Consider the following 17,380-nt stretch of genomic DNA (forward strand, 5'->3'; position numbering starts at 1 on the left):
TCATTAATCAGAAAATTGGCAAATATGTGACAAGAAAAATTAATGATTCAAGTCTGCAGTACCTCCAGACTCCAAATTCAACTCTAAAGCTACAGTGATGGCCTTTAGTTTTTCAAATTACTGGAGTAAGAGAAACATAAGGGGAATTCCTGTTAACTTCCATTGAACTGAAGTCCCCTTAAGGACTACGAGAGGATTACGATGTTGCATTGTAATACATGAAGTCTGTCAGGTAACAATAAATGCAAGTGAGTCAAAAATAATAGTTCAAAAGTTTTTGCCAGCTATCCTGTATGTAATGAATTGAATTGTTGACTTCTTTCCTCTGCTTTTTCATTTCACAGTTGATGACTATTGAATATACACACCTCATCAAATATAACGTATTGTATTCGTTTGGTCCAACTCTGGCGATGAGGAGACAGCATCAGAATTTCTAAACACTGAGGCACAGTCACTAGTATCTAGAAATAGAAGTTTGTGAAGTGTTATTTTCAACTAAATTGGCTAATCAAACGTAATAGGATAGACTGCATGCTGGAAAAAATTCCAGTGAAATACCTAATTATTTTTAAGGTAGGCAAAAAACAAGTAATTTTTCACTCCTGCCTTCTAGAAAAGTAAGAAAGAGGATGCAGAGGACTCCAGGCCTGTCAACTTCAACTTGATCCCTGGGGAACCATTAACCCTTGAAACCATTTCCAGGCACATGAAAGACAACAAAGTCATTAGGAGTAGTCAGCATGCCTTCACCATCCTTCAAGAGGAAATCATGCCTGACCAATCTGATAAAATTGTACAATGATATAACTGTGCTGGAAGGTGAGGAGAGAGGATATTGTTTAATGGTGAGTTCTTACCTGATCTTTCTCAAAGTATATAAATGTAAAGAGAGTATGTAAAGAAGAGAGAAAAGGGCTCTTTTCAGTGGTGTCTACCAACAGGACACGAGGCAATGGGCAGAAAGTAAAATATTGAACAATCTGTTCAAATTTTCCACTGTGAGACTTAATGAAAAAAAGAGAGGCATGCTTCCACTTCAAAAAAAAAAATAAAAAAATCAGCCTATCATCAAATTTTATAAATAATAGGAAAAGTCACGCCATCATGAAAATAATGAAAAAAGCACCTTCTTCATTTGTCTGCATTTACATCAGATGCATGCCTGTGACCAAGGGATTCAGAGGGTGTTCAATGGCATATCCCCTAAGGATCAACAGGTACGTTTGTGTGCACCAAAGTGAAAGTTCCTGGTGAGCAGTACAAGCATCTTTAGATTTTTCCTGAGCTTTGTATTTAGTGATGGTACAACTGTTACAATCAAAATTAATATTTTCAGGAGCCAGATGAAGTGCAGGAGTCATTACTATCCTATGTTAAAACACCCATAAAAACATACCTGAGAATTCATGACATCGTGGCGATAATCTCGTGTGAAGACTCCACACACCACCAATCCATCCGGAAGTTTCTTGGTGAACCGACTGTATACAGACCCCACCACTTGGTTTACAAGTGCCTTAAGTGAAGCAAGGCATTAATAAAACTGAACAGTGTATGCCTAAAGGCATTTGATATTATATACAAGTATCTAGTTTGGGCACTAATGTTAATATGTGAAATTATAATGTACTGTGTTATGTATTATCAACTTTGAGCAGATATAATTCTTTATGTTCAGTTATACTCATGTTTGCAAAGCACTTTAATGTTCCATGAAGTGAGTTATGTAGTATTACTTCTGTATCATGACGATTTTTAGAGCTGCTAACAATAAAAAAAAAAAAGATGATGTTCTGCTGTGTCTACAAGCTGTAAGTTAACACCACGGTAAGTTTTGGAAGAAGTTAAGACACTGTGTCTCAGCTTTTAAGTCCATTTCTAACTAGCAGAATAGAATTTGCATCCAAAAAAAAAAAAAAAAAAAAAAAAGTACCACAACAGGCAAGAGTTTCACAAGATTTTTGTTGACGTTCCTTAAGAGTTCTCTCATTTGGAATGAAATTACTTGCTTGATCATTGTTCTATTCCAATATCACTTTCACATACAGTTTATATGCTTTCACTACTCTCACCATTTTCCAAACACTCTGCTTCTAAGGACTTCAGTACATATTGGTGATCCTGACCTTAAAATAGCTATATATACAGCAACAGACAAATATAAATCCTACATGAACATAATCGTTTTCAAGATTCTTTGTTAATGTGCTTAATTACACATTTACGATTAAGAAAGACATACATCAGCTAAATAAGTGTAATAAGTTACTCCCAGTGGTTTTAGAATTATACTGAAAGATGGAGTCAACGTATAGAATACGTAGTAGGACGTAGCCTTACCTTTGTAGGAGCAACATAGACAACTACTCCTTCATCACTCGTTTTCAGAACTTTCTCCATGCAATAATAGGAAGCATATGTTTTTCCTGATGATGTGGGAGCAACTATCACTGCAGACTCGTTATTATCCACAGCATCAAGAAGTTCTCGCTAAGAGAAGAGTAGTAATTTATATCCAAGTGTCTTGTTCTCACAGAGTAAAACAGTTCTGTGAGAAAGGCTTTTTTTTAACATACAGACTTCTAATAGCAATTTGGGACTACTGGAGGTCAAAGTTAACCTAGTTGTTTTATGGCTGTATTTATTTCCCCCCTTCAGACAGTTAGCAGAAAAAGCAGAACTAACAATTCTGACTTGCTTGTTTCCATTATTTACTCCAACAGATACTGATACCACAACACTTGTATTCCAAAACAAGGAATTTTAAAACAAAAAATAAAGCCAGTTGACTCAGTGTATAATTTAGATTCAAAAACTTCATTGTTGCTTTACAAAGCACTACTTTTTATTGCATTGTACTATTTACTCAGTACTGTTAAATTCTCTCTTATGATCTTCACATACATTGTTTATTAATTGGTTTTCTTCTCTACTATTGTATTTGTCCAGGCTTTCTCAACAGGTGTGTTAAAGGATGGAAGGAAGAATATTAAAAGGAAAAATTAGTGGTAACACTATCAATATATATACACCATCTTTCAAGTTGCTCCTCAAGCAAGTGACTTGTTTGTAGATATCAGCAAAGTGGCAAATTTAGCTGACCTCCCCAACCTAACAATAAAAAGACTTCAGTTAGATTTACTGCTCTTTGAAGAAAAAGTTTTTTTCTCATCTGACACTATAAGCCGTTCCTTACAGACAAGTAAGGAGAACAGTAGCTTGAACTAATCATCAGATATTCAGCAGAAGCTCATGGACCTGGCATTACGTATGTTGAATGCCTTCAGCTAAGCTCTTCGTTGCAAAGCCCTCAGTACAAACAGAACACTTACAAAGTAATCTGCTGTCTTCGTCAAGCTTAGAGAAACACTACTTTTCACAAGTAGGATAATAATGACTATTTTTAAATGAAACAAGGTCACTTCCAATAACTCTATGTACAAATGGATTTGCCTCAATACCTGCCACGTGTCTGGTATGAAGTGTTCCACTCGGGGATCTGGATCATTCCTCTCTTCTCTGAGCAAGTAATAGTCCATGTATTGCAGCTGAAAGCGAGCTGGTCCCACCTCAATATCATAGTTGCTTCTACTCCGATCATCTCCTCCTTCTCTCATCTGTAAGGTCATATTAAATTTCAAAAAAGATTCTAAAAATGTTATGTTTCCCCCCCCCCCCCCCCCACCCCCGTGGAATTCAGCTTTGAAAATGTACGAAATTGTAAGTAATTTTTAAACAACTTTGTCTGTTGTAGCCTAGTGTCAGAGTCATATCTGGAGGCTACATTTTTGTAATTCAAATCTTCCAGCAGCCACTGTTGTGGTTGCTTTTGTTGTGAGATAAGCTAACAAAATGATCTAGCAGACAGAGCTTGGCTTCCTTGAGCTACTGTAGGTACATACTTCTCACACTATACTTCTTTTTCTCTTCTTGAGCCTGCTGTGACTGTGCAAAGAATCCAAGCTAAGGAAAGAAACCTATTATAAAGACTAACTGTTATTCCAAATTTTATAAAGCTTTCAGTTCTAATGTATGGTATGCACATTCTACTTAAGGAATAAAAATTTTACTATTCATAAATGTGTGTGATTACATAACCAATCCTGAAAGCTGACTACCAAAGCCTAACACATTACAACATAGAATCATAGAATTGCTCAGGTTGGAAAAGACCTTAAAGATCATTGAGTCCAACCACAGCCTGACCATGCTGCCCTAAGTCTAACAGCCCTCTGCTGAATCATGTCCCTGAGCACCACATCCAAACGGTTCTTAAACACATCCAGGGATGGGGACTCAACCACCTCCCTGGGCAGCCCAATCCAGTGCTTAACAACCCTTTCTGCAAAGGAGTGTTTCCTGACATCCAACCTAAACCTCCCCTGGCACAACTTGAGGCCGTTTCCACCTCGTCCTGTCACCTGCTACCTTGAGATGAGACCAACCCTGCTCTCACTGTAAGCACCTTTCAGATATTGGAAGAGAGCAATAAGGTCTCCCCTCCGCCTCTTCTCCCTTAGATCAAATAGACCCAGTTCCTGTCGCTGCTCCTCAAAGGACACATTCTCCAAGCCCTCTAGCAGCCTTGTTACTCATCTTCAGACCTATTCCAGAAGGCTAGAAAATCACATGAAGCTATACGAAGACTAGAAAGTTACCTGGCCAGTCAGAGTACATGCCAAATTCTCAAATCCAAGAAGTTGTAGATACTGACTCAGCTTCTGCAAGTGTGATTTCTCCAAAAGATCTTGATATTTTTCAAGGAGTATATGAATTCTCCTCATAACTTGGACAGCACTGCTTAAGTCTTCAGGTTTGCTTCCTTTAAAAAAAAAAAAAAAAAACAAAAAACTTCAGTAGTTATTTGACAGCTAACTGTATCATCGGGAGTCTTCTTATATTAGGTAATTTTAGAGCAGATCTTATCCAACCAGCCACGTTTATGGCAACTTAAAAATACAGTTAGAGACTACCACAACATAACTCACATGCGGCAACCACTGTCGAACAGCAAGCATCCAAACAAATCTAACTCGCTATTAAAGGAAGTTGTACTTCTTACATCTGTTTGGTAACAGAAGCTCCCCATTTTCTTCATTGACTCAGGTTTATTACTCAATCCTATTAGCTGCATATTTCCCTCTAATGTTTACAGGTCACCCCACTGTATTTCCAGCAGCGAGACTGGATTCTCTCAACCAAAAGAACAGACTGGATAAGTTGATTCTAGTGAGACTGAAGACATCGAAAGACAGTAGCATAGATTTCGGTGATAATCAGCATGATTCAGATTGTGAGTTTACTCAGTCAGCTACTTAACAATTCATCTCAATATAGTCATACTGTAGTGTGCATAGCTCATACTCATTAACGATAAATACAATAAATCATGTATGTAATGTTTAAAAGGAAAAACAAAAAAATAGCTGAAATCTATTTTCAGCAGATTGTTTGTGTCTCCTTTGACGGATTTTGAAATTGCAGATAGGGATTAATGCCTGCCAACACTTAAATGCACCATTACTGCTCCCAGGACAAGAGAGTATTTACATGCCTTTATTCCTACTGAGAAAGTACAGATGCACTCACTTAATAGGTTGAGGTGAGCACAAGCTGAACATTGAGCGTGCGCTTGGTAATCATACCTTGTTTTCTGCAGTGTTTTTTCCATGCTTCTACACAGGCCGACAATGCTGATATTTCTATGCTGAATTTCACAGATTTACTTTTAACTGTCTTGAGAAACTTTTCCAATTTATTAATTCCAACTGTCAGATTTTCTTTTATTTCCTTCTCCATTGGTATCTGCAAGGTTTTCCATTGCTCCTGCTCTTTCTTTTCTTCTTTAGCTTTCAGTCGCCTGTTGTTTTCCTCCATAATTATTTCTGCTTTGCTTTTCTATCCAAAGAAATTTCAGAATTAATCACAATCATGTGTAAATATCATCTGAAAAAACTAATCCATAAACGCAGGATATATTATAGTTTGCAATTCACCTTTGTAGTACATCGTCATTTGGCAGCTCTTGAAATTATTATTCAATTCTGAAGGGGACTATTTCTGAATCACAGCATGCTGCTCAAAAGCTTACCTATTCTTTACTTTAGAAATCAATAAACAGTGTCATCACAAGTAGTCTAAAAGCACACAGACATGGAAAAAACAAATAGCAGATACCTGAGGATTTTGTTTGTTTGTTTTTGTTTGGTTTTTGTTTTTTGTTTTTTACTTACAGTAATAGTAATTGTAGTAACAAGGTTTTTTTTAAAATGCATTAAATAAAATTAAATAAAATTCAGAGTTCCATCTTACTTGAACAAAATTATTCTATATAAGGTTTACAGAAGATAATCTAAATCTTACAGTAGAATACTTAATAATTAAGTATTATTTAAATTCCTATTACTCACTCCTGTTCATTAGTGTGCAAGTACATATCCTGTGATGTCTGAAAAAGTTCTTAGGTAGAACAGCAATATTTACAGAACCTTTCACGGGGACTATTTCCAAACGATGGAGGAAAATAAACAACCAAACAATGGATTTCACAGTACTGCTCAGTACTTTCTTACAGTAAAATAAAATTTATCAACTGCAGTTTCCTCCATTCCACATTCCAGTACTAGCCAAGAGCCAAAACCCACCAGCCTTCACAAACTTGGTATTTATTACTTTCCTTTATTTATGCCTCTTAAAAATTAATTGCCACTATTCCCAAAGAGAAACATATTTTCTCTTTCCAATTAGACAATTGATAGTACAAAATAATTAAGTTTCCCCAGCTGACAATGTGACGCATTTGAAGTATAATATTAATATTTCATAGTAGAAATGCTTTTTTTTTTTTTTATAAATAATGTAAAAAAGATTTGGAATGAACAATTTGCATATACTCACGCGTATTTTAGTCTTCTTCACAGCACCAGCAGCCTTCCCCAGGGCATCCTTTTGGCATACGACAAACTTTGCAGTGCTACCTTCCAAAGTGCTTCCGTACAAACGATGAAAAGTCTGAAGCTTTTGAATTTGTTTTCTTTCATATGCATCTTTGGACTTGGCTGCAAATAAGCACAACTGATTCAAAACTACACAAATGCAATTTTAGTCTACACTATTTCCTAGAAAAGTTAACTGAGCAATGAGCTTGCAAATGTACTGCATAATTAATGAATATTAAGATGTTAGAATTACGAAATAAACAAGAGAGTTTGTCAAAGCAGATTACGACAACAAAAAGAAAACAGATAGAAAGCTTACCCCTATCCTGGGCTCACTTACAAAACTCCAGCAGAGCAGATCTCCAGAAGAGATCCTTCCCCACTGACAGCCAGCTCTTCAATGGGTCTAGGAGGAGGGCAGCCAGGCTCCACCCCTTCCTGCAGCACAGGAGAACTGCCTTCACCTGTGCTCCTCTGGCTGACTCACAGCTCCCCTCAGGTGATCAATCAGAGGTTCAGGCCGTGACTCAGCTGTTCCCATACATGTACACATGGCAAAAATTCTTCACTGACTAAAAGACAAAATCACCTATCAAAAGAGGCTTGCTACTAAGACTCACAGAATGGTACTTTCAATTATCTGAGAAGTAAGTCATAGACTCAAATTCAGACAACTTCAGGCAAACATCAAAAGTTATTGGAAAACTTAATAAGCAGGAAACAAATTGACTGTTAGAACACACAGTCAAGGAAAATGAGAAGGTGCCTTCAAAAGGCAATCAAATAATCAAAGACCTCTGTGAAAGCAATGCTCTCATCAAAACATAAATAATGCTGCTGGAAGAAAACTTTTGCTACTCAATGTTGAGCACATAGATATTTCTGCACTCAAGTCATAGAATCACAGAATGGTTTGGGTTGGAAAGGACCTTTAAGATCTTCTAATTTCAACCCTTACTATAGGCAAGGACACCTCCCACTAGACCAGATGGCTCACAGCCCCATCCAGCCTGGCCTTGAATGCTTCTAGGGATTGGGCATCCACAGCCTCTCTGGGCAACCTGTACCGGTGTCTCACTGCCTTCACAGTAGAGAATTTCTTCCTAACATCTAGTCTCAAGCTCCCCTCTTCCTGTTCAAAGAGGATTTCCCTCATCCTGCTGCTACCTGCTCTTATTAAAAGCCCCTCCCCAGCTTTTCAGTAGGCCCCCCTCAAGTATTTCATAGGAACACTAAGGTTGCACTAGAACTCCAAGATCATCCAACCTGAACCTCTTCCGGCACATGAAGGCCATTACCTCCTGTACTATTGCTAGTTACTTGGGAGAAGAGGCCAACCCCCACTTTGCCACAGCCTCCCTTCAGGAAGTTGCAGGGAGTGATAAGATCTCCCCTGAGTCTCCTCTTCTCCAGACTAAACAATCCCCACTCCTTCAGCTGCACTTCTCTGAAAATGCTCCAAGGCCTCAGTGTCTTTTCTAGTGAAGGACCCAAACTGGACAGAGCATGGAAGCTGCAGACTCAACAATACCAAGTACAGAGGGATGATCATCTCCCTGCTTCTATTAACTACACTATTTCTGATACAAGCCAGGATGCTATTATCCTTCTTGGCCACACTGCTGGTTTGTGTTCAACCAGCTGTTAACAAATACCCTTACATTGTTTTCCTCTGCACAGCTCTCCAGCCACTCCCAAGCCCGTAGTACTGTACAAGATATTTCTCTGTACTTTAAAAAAAAAAGTTCTGAATGTGACAATCCATCTTGGAAGGTTTTGCTGTTTTGCGCAAGATGGAGATGATACAGGCCAATGTTCAGAGAACTCATACAAAATGTGGAAGAGGAAGGATGTTAGCAGGGGACATAAACTTTCAACTCCGACATCATGGAGGATGCACTAGCTACTCTTCTGCAGGTTATGCTCAAAGTGACTGCTCTCCAAATTTCTTGTTGGAACCACAGTGCAAATAAGAATGAAAAAACTACCCTATCAGAAGGTGCAAAAACTTAAAAGAAACTATAATATGTAACACTAATAATTAAGAGACAAATAACTTCTTTTACGTATGTTCGCAAATGATATAGATTGGCTATGCATGTGCACTGCCAACGCTGAAGTTGATTTTGCCCATATATGATTTCACTTAATAACCATTATGCAAACAAGAGATTTATCCACTAAACTGCAGATGCACAATAAGTTTGCTAATAAGTAGTTGAGAAGCAGTTTGCAAGCACAAGGAAACGTACCACAAACACCTGAAGAATGCTCCATTATACCCCATAGAGCTTTAAAAAATACATAACATACAATGCATATAAATACTGCAAAACATCAGCATAAGTATAATTCAGCTGCTTTGGCACACGCTTAAATGACTGCGAACTCGTGCGTTGCGATACATAGACATTAGTTTTTCGATCTTATTCAATTTAAAGCTACAGCACCTCCTTTCCTAGGATAAATAGCATCATATTCAGAGAACTGAAATTCAATTTTACTTCTTTACCCCTACGTCCCTGAAAAAAAAAAGACATGTACATGCAGACATAGAGATCTTCTCCATCCAGAAGTTGTCCATGGCTCAGGGTTGGTCGAGATACCAGGAGAATCTACCAGCTGCTGAGGAAATGGAGTCAGTGTTCACTTAATTGGTTTTATTTTTTGGCATTCTTAGCTTTGGTGACATTACGAAATCCTAATCCACCTTGGATTGAGAATGGAGAGCAACTTTATTTCAATAAACTCATCGGAATCCTTTCCATCCTGATTGGAAGACATATTCTCAGCCTTTATTAACCATGAGTAACTCCTAAGTTCTTCCAGCTCTTTCTTCTTTTTCTTCATCTCTTCCTTTTCCATTACATTACGTAACCAACACTCCTCTAAGTATTTTCCTTTAAGTTGTTTCCTAGCTCAGGCAAATGAATGGGCTTCATTAGCATTTCTTACCATCTGCACTGCATGGCACTCGTTCATATTCCTCAGTCAGCAGTCTGCCAGAATGCCAGTGGTGAAGCTCATCAAATTCTTTGTACTTAGCAAGTGAAGTAACTACAGGATCATCGCTAAAACATGAAACAGTACAGAAAATAAAATGGTTTTTGGCATCTCTAATAAAATGTTCACAACAGATAAGAAAACCCCAATATTTACCCGAAGACTTTTACAGTGTCAGATAACCAATATAGGGCTTCATCCTACTCCAGTTTGCCAAGGTAGCCTCAATTTCTCAGAAAGATCTGGCAACAAATTAAAACTGCATTTTTCCCCACTTACTTTCTTGCAGTTAAATCACAATGCAATGTAACTACATAACTCACAGAAACACATCCATTTTCCCTAACTGGCTAAAAATAATTTGCGTACACAACCCACCTTCATAAATAGCACAGCGGGGCAAACGCTAAGAGAGATTATCCTTTACTTCTATGTCGTATTGTTATTCCACTTTGTTCGTGGAAACCATCTGAGCTTTGCAATTTAGGAAGAGACCTTTTAGATACTAGAATAAGAATTTTAAAGGCTAACACAAAAACATAACTGATGAGAAAATAAGACGACAGGTTCTTACTCATTCTTGTTCTGAAGCTCCTGTTATTATTTATATTAATCGTCGCAGCAAAAGCATTTCTGAACTTGCACAAATTGAGCATAGTACTGATGTACAGTGCAGGGGAGTGGGAAACGAGCCCCTACGATCTTACCGCATTACAAACAGAATTCATACACGTACCTTTTCAAAACAGGTAGGTCTTTCAAAACATCACCAGCATATTCTTCGACAAGATCAGATTTCAATGGGATTAGTCCTATATCAGGAATTTTTTCACCACAGACTTTACAAAATAAAAAGAGAATGAACAGTGTCTGATTAAACATATGTACGATTTCATACCGAGTCTTCAAATTTCTGCCAGAATGCAATAAAAATGAAATTCAAAAAAGCAAAACACAGAAGTAAGCAGCAATTCACCAGTTCCCCTGTTTCTTTCCTGAATGCTACAACCCACCCCATCTCACAAGCATCCACTTTCCTGCGCAGTTACAGAAGCAGGCAGTAGAAATGCTGTCCAAGAAGAAGCCTTCATGTGTAAAGTTAACAATGAAAATTGTTGTTGTGGGTCACTAAAGAGCCCACGTGACAGCCACAGCTTGCTGAAAAACATCCACAAACCTCTTTGGATTTACGCTCCCATCTGATCAAGTTCTTACAAACTGTCCCTTTTTAAGATCTATACAGTTTCACATTGTACACAAACATTTCCAAGGGTAACAAAAACATTTCTTCAGAAATGTGAGAAAGCAGTCAAAAATACATGCCTACTACTTCCAGATATTCAGAACAGACACATAGTTCCATAAAAACAAGTCATCTGTGAGTCGAGTATGCCCTTTCCCAACTACAGGCTACTGAAAAGTGTCATAGTATAACTTAAGACAATGGTAAGTCTCGTTTCTGAAACATTCTAGGATAACATTGTAACATACACCGATGGCTAAACATTCCACTACCTTAGGGAGACAAATCTTCATTTCACTGCGTTTTCTCCTCTCACATCTGCCAAATACCTGCGGAACCATATGCTAACACGTACAAGAAAGTCAGTTTTAATGCAGAATAATGAGTGCATGCCACTTAATTATGATCATTCACTATGCCTTTACTATTGTATGTCTCACACTAGCCACAATGTGTTTTACAAGGCATGCAACAGATTTAGACTAGCAAACACTGGAGCTAAAAGTAAGTAGTTGTGAAGTCAGTAACAATACTTGTTCTGTCTACAGCGGAGTCAGAATTTCAGCCATAAGGGTGAAATCTGCCAGATTTACTAGTGGGATGAAAGGAAAGAGGATCCATCAATAACAGGTTAGATTTGTGATCAGGATAAAATAAGATCACTACTTCCAAAACTTGCAGTGACAGCAATGACAGCTGTATTTATAACCGTTTAATTGGCAGACTTTTCAGTACCTCTAAATGATGTCTGCTGGTGATCAATAAATACTTGAGAAGTGTTTCGTATTGGGAAAGCATCTCCAAAATCATAGTTCACAGTCAGTTTGGTTACGGCGTTCCATAAAAACCTGTATTCTTTATCCATTTCTTCCCCCAATTCCTTTTGGAACTCCAATCCTGAACAGGAAGAGAAAAAAGGAAAAAAAAAAAAAAAAAAGAGAAAGATTAAAAAAGAAAGAGGAAAGAAATTAGGAGCATCACAACTGTAGTTTCCTTAAACAGAAACTACTCCTCCTCCTGATTTACTTGTGCAGCATCAGGCACAGAGTTCAACTCCATCCAAGTCTTTGGAAATTGGAATAAATGAGAACAGGATATCATACATCATCAGTTTCCACTAGGTGTAAGAAAACGCACTTTGAACAGAAATCCAGGTTTAGGCTGTTCATGGAATCCCACAGTTAAAGAAAAGTTAAACCTATGTTACAGCTGAAAAAGATTGAATGTAAAAAATAGGAAAAGAAATAAACAGGGAAGGAATGCTCCCCTGTATCCAAAGATTGAGGTTCATGGGAAGGATTCCACAAAGGAGGGATCTTCTGAAAGAGACTCTTCTTACTCGCAGTCAGCCTTAAATGGGGTCTAGGAGAGGTGCAGCCAGGCTTCACCCCTTCTGGTCACACAGCTGAATTACCTTCACCTGTGCTCCCAGGGCTGACTCAGTCCTTTCCCAGGTGATCAATCAGTGGTTCAGGCCATAACTCAACATTTGCCATACACCTTTCTTTCACCTCCCGCAGGGCACGATCTTGAATTCAGAATTTTATTTTTAGTGCTCAATAAACATTAGAAATCATATATTCCTAATTCCTGTTTCCTTTAAAAAATCCTCTGCCTTTGCTTTACTGAGGTGCATGCAGAACATCTTATGAGTTGATACATAAAGCTCTCTTTTACTGTCGGACAAACTGACTGCCAGTGCACGTTACAGAAGATGACGGGTAAACAGAATTACTGTGAAAGTAATTTTGATACAAAACATTTTTCACAGCCTCTTGCTCTGTCAGTTGTCTTGAACATTTTTTTTATTTTCAACACATACAATAATGTTCTTAAAGTTTCAGCTCCCAAATACATGTATGTACAAGACAATATCAGATTTTGTCTGATACCAATGAACCAATCTCTGTCTGAACCAATCTCATCATGAGATAAAAAATACTTCAGATATCACTGTGGCAGTATGGATATAATCCAGTCTCCATTCTGAGTATGGTGCACTACAATTTCAGAATAGAAACTGGCTTTTAAACAATAGTGGAGAATACCCAGTAACAGTGGCCCAGAATCCGTGTGCTTCCTTTCACTAAGTACACTGAAGATAGGACAGGGGAAGGCATTCTGAATGACTTCTGGTGAGAAAATTGCATGTGATTTTTTAGACTTGGCTATGAAAAATGTTTCCCTTTTGTTCCATAAAACGTATCCATTATCATACAGATAATTAAAAAATTATGATCTATGCTTGTAGAAGCATTTTCAGTTACATTCTGCAGCTTAATAACGTTAGAAATGCGCAAAAGAAAACTGCTTAACAAAGATAAATACCTTCAGAGTATTCGATCTCATAGTAATGTGCAAGATTTCTGAGCAGCGAATCATCATTTAAGTCAGGCAGATAAGTTAAATCCAGTTTCCAACCATCTGTATCACGTAGCTGTTTCAGAACAAAATGTGCACACATCTGTTGCTGTTAAGATAGAGCCATCGGTTAGCTGTTGTGGAACGCCATTTCACGTGGAGGGATCAAAGCATCTCTGAAATAAAGTTAATTACTACAGGTTTTATTGGCATGCAAATCAACGTGTCCTTAACGTTACTTCTCTGGAATCAGGGAGCAATTTAGTAGCACAGTTCTAGATAACTGCCTTGACAGCTCTCTTTCACAATAATACAAAGGTTGGCCATAGGACTCCCCATACTGGCTAAGGGTCCATCTAGTCCAGTATTCTAATACTAGGGCTGGCCAGCTGCAGATGCCTATTCATTGGTCACTACACTGTGATATTCCCCCAAACACTCTCTTAGCCCCACCAATTTGTAGCTTACCAGACTCCTGAACCCGATGAGATTTCTTTTTAGTGGTTACATTAAATTCTTTGATCTCATCAGACTAGTAAAACAACAAGAAAACTGAAAACCGAAATGGTAAATGCATCAAATGATGGGAGAAGCAAGACAGTTGTGTGCGTACCATTTTTATTAAGGGTAAAACTTGTTTAGTCCAGCGGGATTGCATGATCCTAATCTGAGCTCTCTGAGAAAGAGGCATATGCAGAAGAAATACTGTTGTAAGACACTGCATTCTACAGAGGTCAGAGGCTTCTTCTGGAGATAGCGGTTTACTTCTTTCCTGTCGAGAGACGATGGAAAACAAAGTTGAACGCAGAAATCCATCTGTGCTTATCACTAGCAGGTCAGCCATATTGATGTAGGTATCCTTCAGTCCACTGAAAATGACTCTCACACAATATTACTGACATACTGCTTCTGCGTTAAAAAACAAGGCTTCTAGTATGGGCACAAAAGTGATACCATGACTGTTTGGATGTAGAAAGACACATTCCTCCTGAAATGCCTTGCTTATATGAGGAAAAGCATATTCTCCTGTGAAGTCTACTGGATAAAACGTAAACAGTGAGCTCAACAACATTCTACAATAAAATATGCCATGGAAGTAATCACTCTTAAGGTATAACTTTACCCTGGAATAGCCACTGTTGCATGGGGCACAGTAATACACACAGACAGATGACGCTCCTTCGGAGAAGCTGTAGCCCTATTAATTGTCTGAACCAGACTCCTCCTAGTTGCAAGCAAAAGGAAGCAGATGGCCATGTTAAGCCCTGATAAGACATTTCAAAACTTCTTACTCTTTCTGATTGCTCCAGTTTTGCTCCCAAGGAAGCACGTGTACTTTCCAGCATGTCACTGTACAGTTTTAATCCCACTGCACAAGTAAGAACGCAGATCACACGACGAATGTCAGATCCTTCAGGCCACAGTTTTTTCAACAGAAGGACAGTCTGGTAAACCTGCAGTCACAAATTACCAAAACAAAGTGGACAACTCTTATCTTTTACAGAGTTCCATCACAGACAAAAACGACATGAAAAATGATATCAGAACTATAGAGGAAAAGTGCACAGAATCGCACAGAACTGCCACTTTTGTCATCTCCATGAGGGCATCAACAGCTCAGGAACTCCCTGCTGCCCCTAGATCTCCCCCAACACCACCTATGGCCTTGGACTCCATTTCAGACCCCAGGGCCAGAGACAGACACAGGGCTAGAGCTGCCCCAGTGTCTCCAGCTGCTCAGCTCCTAGCTGGGATGGAAGGACAGGCCCTGGCTATAGGGCCCTACCTTGAGGCCTTTAGGGAATCTCCTGCAGCCTCCTGCACACAGAGAGCAGCTGCCTGTCCTCCCTGTGCACCAGTGCTTCCTTTTTCCTCAAGTATCAGGAGCTGGCCTCAGGAAAAATAGTTACAATAAAATGAAATGGCCACAGCAGGCAGGCAACTGCGTTCCTCTTACTGACTTTAAGATGCCTGCAAGCAACAACATTGTTTTTCTAAACTGAAAATTCAGCTTGTTTAACTCAGTTCCATTCCCTTTCAAGCCCAAGGAAGCCTTGCTGTTGCTGTCAACAGGAGCAGAAGCAGAGTCATAAAATGGTCAGGGAAAAGGCAAAAGTATATTATGCACCAAAAGCAATAATCATTCTACAAGAATTTTTTTTCCTTTTTTTTTTTTTAAAGTTAAAATATTCTAAGATTAGATTAAAGAATGAGCCTGTTCCCGTCTTCTACAAGACAAAAGTAGTTGCCACAGCAGAAACACCCCACGAGCAGGATCCTCCTGATCAAACTCCAGCTGAAGTATCCTACTTTAGTGAACCATAAAAGAAGAAATAACTTCAGTCCACTGTCAAGAAGAGTGGGCACAGAGAGAACCTTCCCATCCTCAGGGTATCAATTCAGAATAAGTAAGAGAGCCCCCCAGTCAGATAGGAGAAAATTTTAGTTAAAGGAATGGAGCAAGGCACTCAGACTGAGGGAGGAAGAAAAAACAAAAACACCACCACTAGAAAGGTAAAAGAGGTCAAATTACCTCATTTTTTATGCTTTTCAGGCTCAGCTTGAGAGGTCCATACAGGTAAATGGACGGTTCTTTGTACCTGACTATGGCTTCACAGGCACACCGCAGATCTTTTTCATACTAAGAAGTGCAGAAGGCAAATCATGTGCAGAAATCAGTTGATACAGTGCATCAGGGACTTCCAGCCACATTAACAGAAGACAATCAGACAGACAACAAACCTCACCATCCAAGAAATACTTACTCTAAATAAAACCTCTAAACATTACAATTCTCAATTAAACCCTAGTCTTCTCGGATATATTAAAAGTCAGTTAAGACTTAAGAATTTGTGCCAATACAATATATTCCTGTTAAGACTTTCAAGATAATTAGATGAGCCATCAGCGCATTATGATTTTAATATATAAAATATAATATGTATAATGTATAATTTTAATTAAATCTGTTAGGTACAACTAGCATCCTTATTTCAAACCAACAAGGAAGTTGCTTTTAACTTACCTTTTGAAAAAAGTTTCTGTGTTTCCACATACTCTGAAGATGATATCCATAAACTCTAAGAGTATCGTATTCCTGTCCAAAAGCATGTACAACATTGATTTTCTTTGACAGTGAATGAGCAATAAAAATAGTCAGGTAGTTGGTTTGGAGAGAGGTCAGTCCTATGTCAGATATGATGATGAAATATGGATAGGATTTCTTCAGAAAAATCTCCCATTGTGGTGAAAAACAATTGGAAAATTCTGTGTGAACGGAGATGCACGTGTTGTGCTTCAGATGTTCTATTAATGCAGTACGTAAGAAAAGAAACTGAGGATTCTGGAAGTACATCTGTTCTACATCCTGGGGAAAACAAAAACGATGAAATTATTCAGCTACATTCCAGTAAATCATATTCAAATTCTGATCATATAAATACTATGCAAGCATATATTCAAATTTTATTTTCAGTTTCTGAAGTGTTAGAATGTTCTTTCGTATAACACATCATTAATGTTCTTCTGTACACTGCTAGTCATTTTGCTCTAGTCCTGTCTAGCAATTTCAACCGAAATTATCGTTACCTTGAAGAAAACAATGATGTATTTTGCTCCTTTTTGAGTGAAATCGTGCAGAAAGCATTCAATCAGGTAAAATAGCGTTAGATGTTGTACTTCCTCATTTAGGAACATAAGAAGTAAGGAATCCCCATCTATCACAAAGAATTCAGACTCAACAAAGTCTTTTAACAGGCTGACAAACCTGAAAGACAAGGAAATAGCGTGTACGTGCTGTTACCCCAAGTTGTGGTTACAGGACGGAAGAAAC

General features: G+C 38.3%; 1 protein-coding gene across 1 annotated transcript in view; it reads right to left on the reverse strand.

Annotated features, from left to right (window-relative positions):
* DDX60 (DExD/H-box helicase 60) overlaps positions 1–17,380 on the reverse strand; it is a 44,879-nt gene that overhangs the window by 17,287 nt on the left and 10,212 nt on the right. The window contains exons 6-21 of the mRNA XM_042871164.1: positions 17,137–17,314; positions 16,574–16,915; positions 16,082–16,189; positions 14,841–15,002; positions 14,162–14,320; positions 13,516–13,657; positions 11,923–12,084; positions 10,681–10,783; positions 9,897–10,012; positions 6,901–7,061; positions 5,649–5,901; positions 4,662–4,825; positions 3,465–3,620; positions 2,344–2,493; positions 1,400–1,519; positions 369–464 (exon numbers count right to left, since the gene is read on the reverse strand). Coding sequence (XP_042727098.1) covers positions 369–464; positions 1,400–1,519; positions 2,344–2,493; positions 3,465–3,620; positions 4,662–4,825; positions 5,649–5,901; positions 6,901–7,061; positions 9,897–10,012; positions 10,681–10,783; positions 11,923–12,084; positions 13,516–13,657; positions 14,162–14,320; positions 14,841–15,002; positions 16,082–16,189; positions 16,574–16,915; positions 17,137–17,314 — 2,572 coding nt within the window. The remainder of the gene's footprint in view (positions 1–368; positions 465–1,399; positions 1,520–2,343; positions 2,494–3,464; positions 3,621–4,661; positions 4,826–5,648; positions 5,902–6,900; positions 7,062–9,896; positions 10,013–10,680; positions 10,784–11,922; positions 12,085–13,515; positions 13,658–14,161; positions 14,321–14,840; positions 15,003–16,081; positions 16,190–16,573; positions 16,916–17,136; positions 17,315–17,380) is intronic.

Source organism: Lagopus leucura, unplaced genomic scaffold (genome assembly GCF_019238085.1).
Source record: "Lagopus leucura isolate 7727_CA_CO unplaced genomic scaffold, USGS_WTPT01 Super-Scaffold_100004, whole genome shotgun sequence".
Lineage (NCBI taxonomy): Eukaryota > Metazoa > Chordata > Aves > Galliformes > Phasianidae > Lagopus > Lagopus leucura.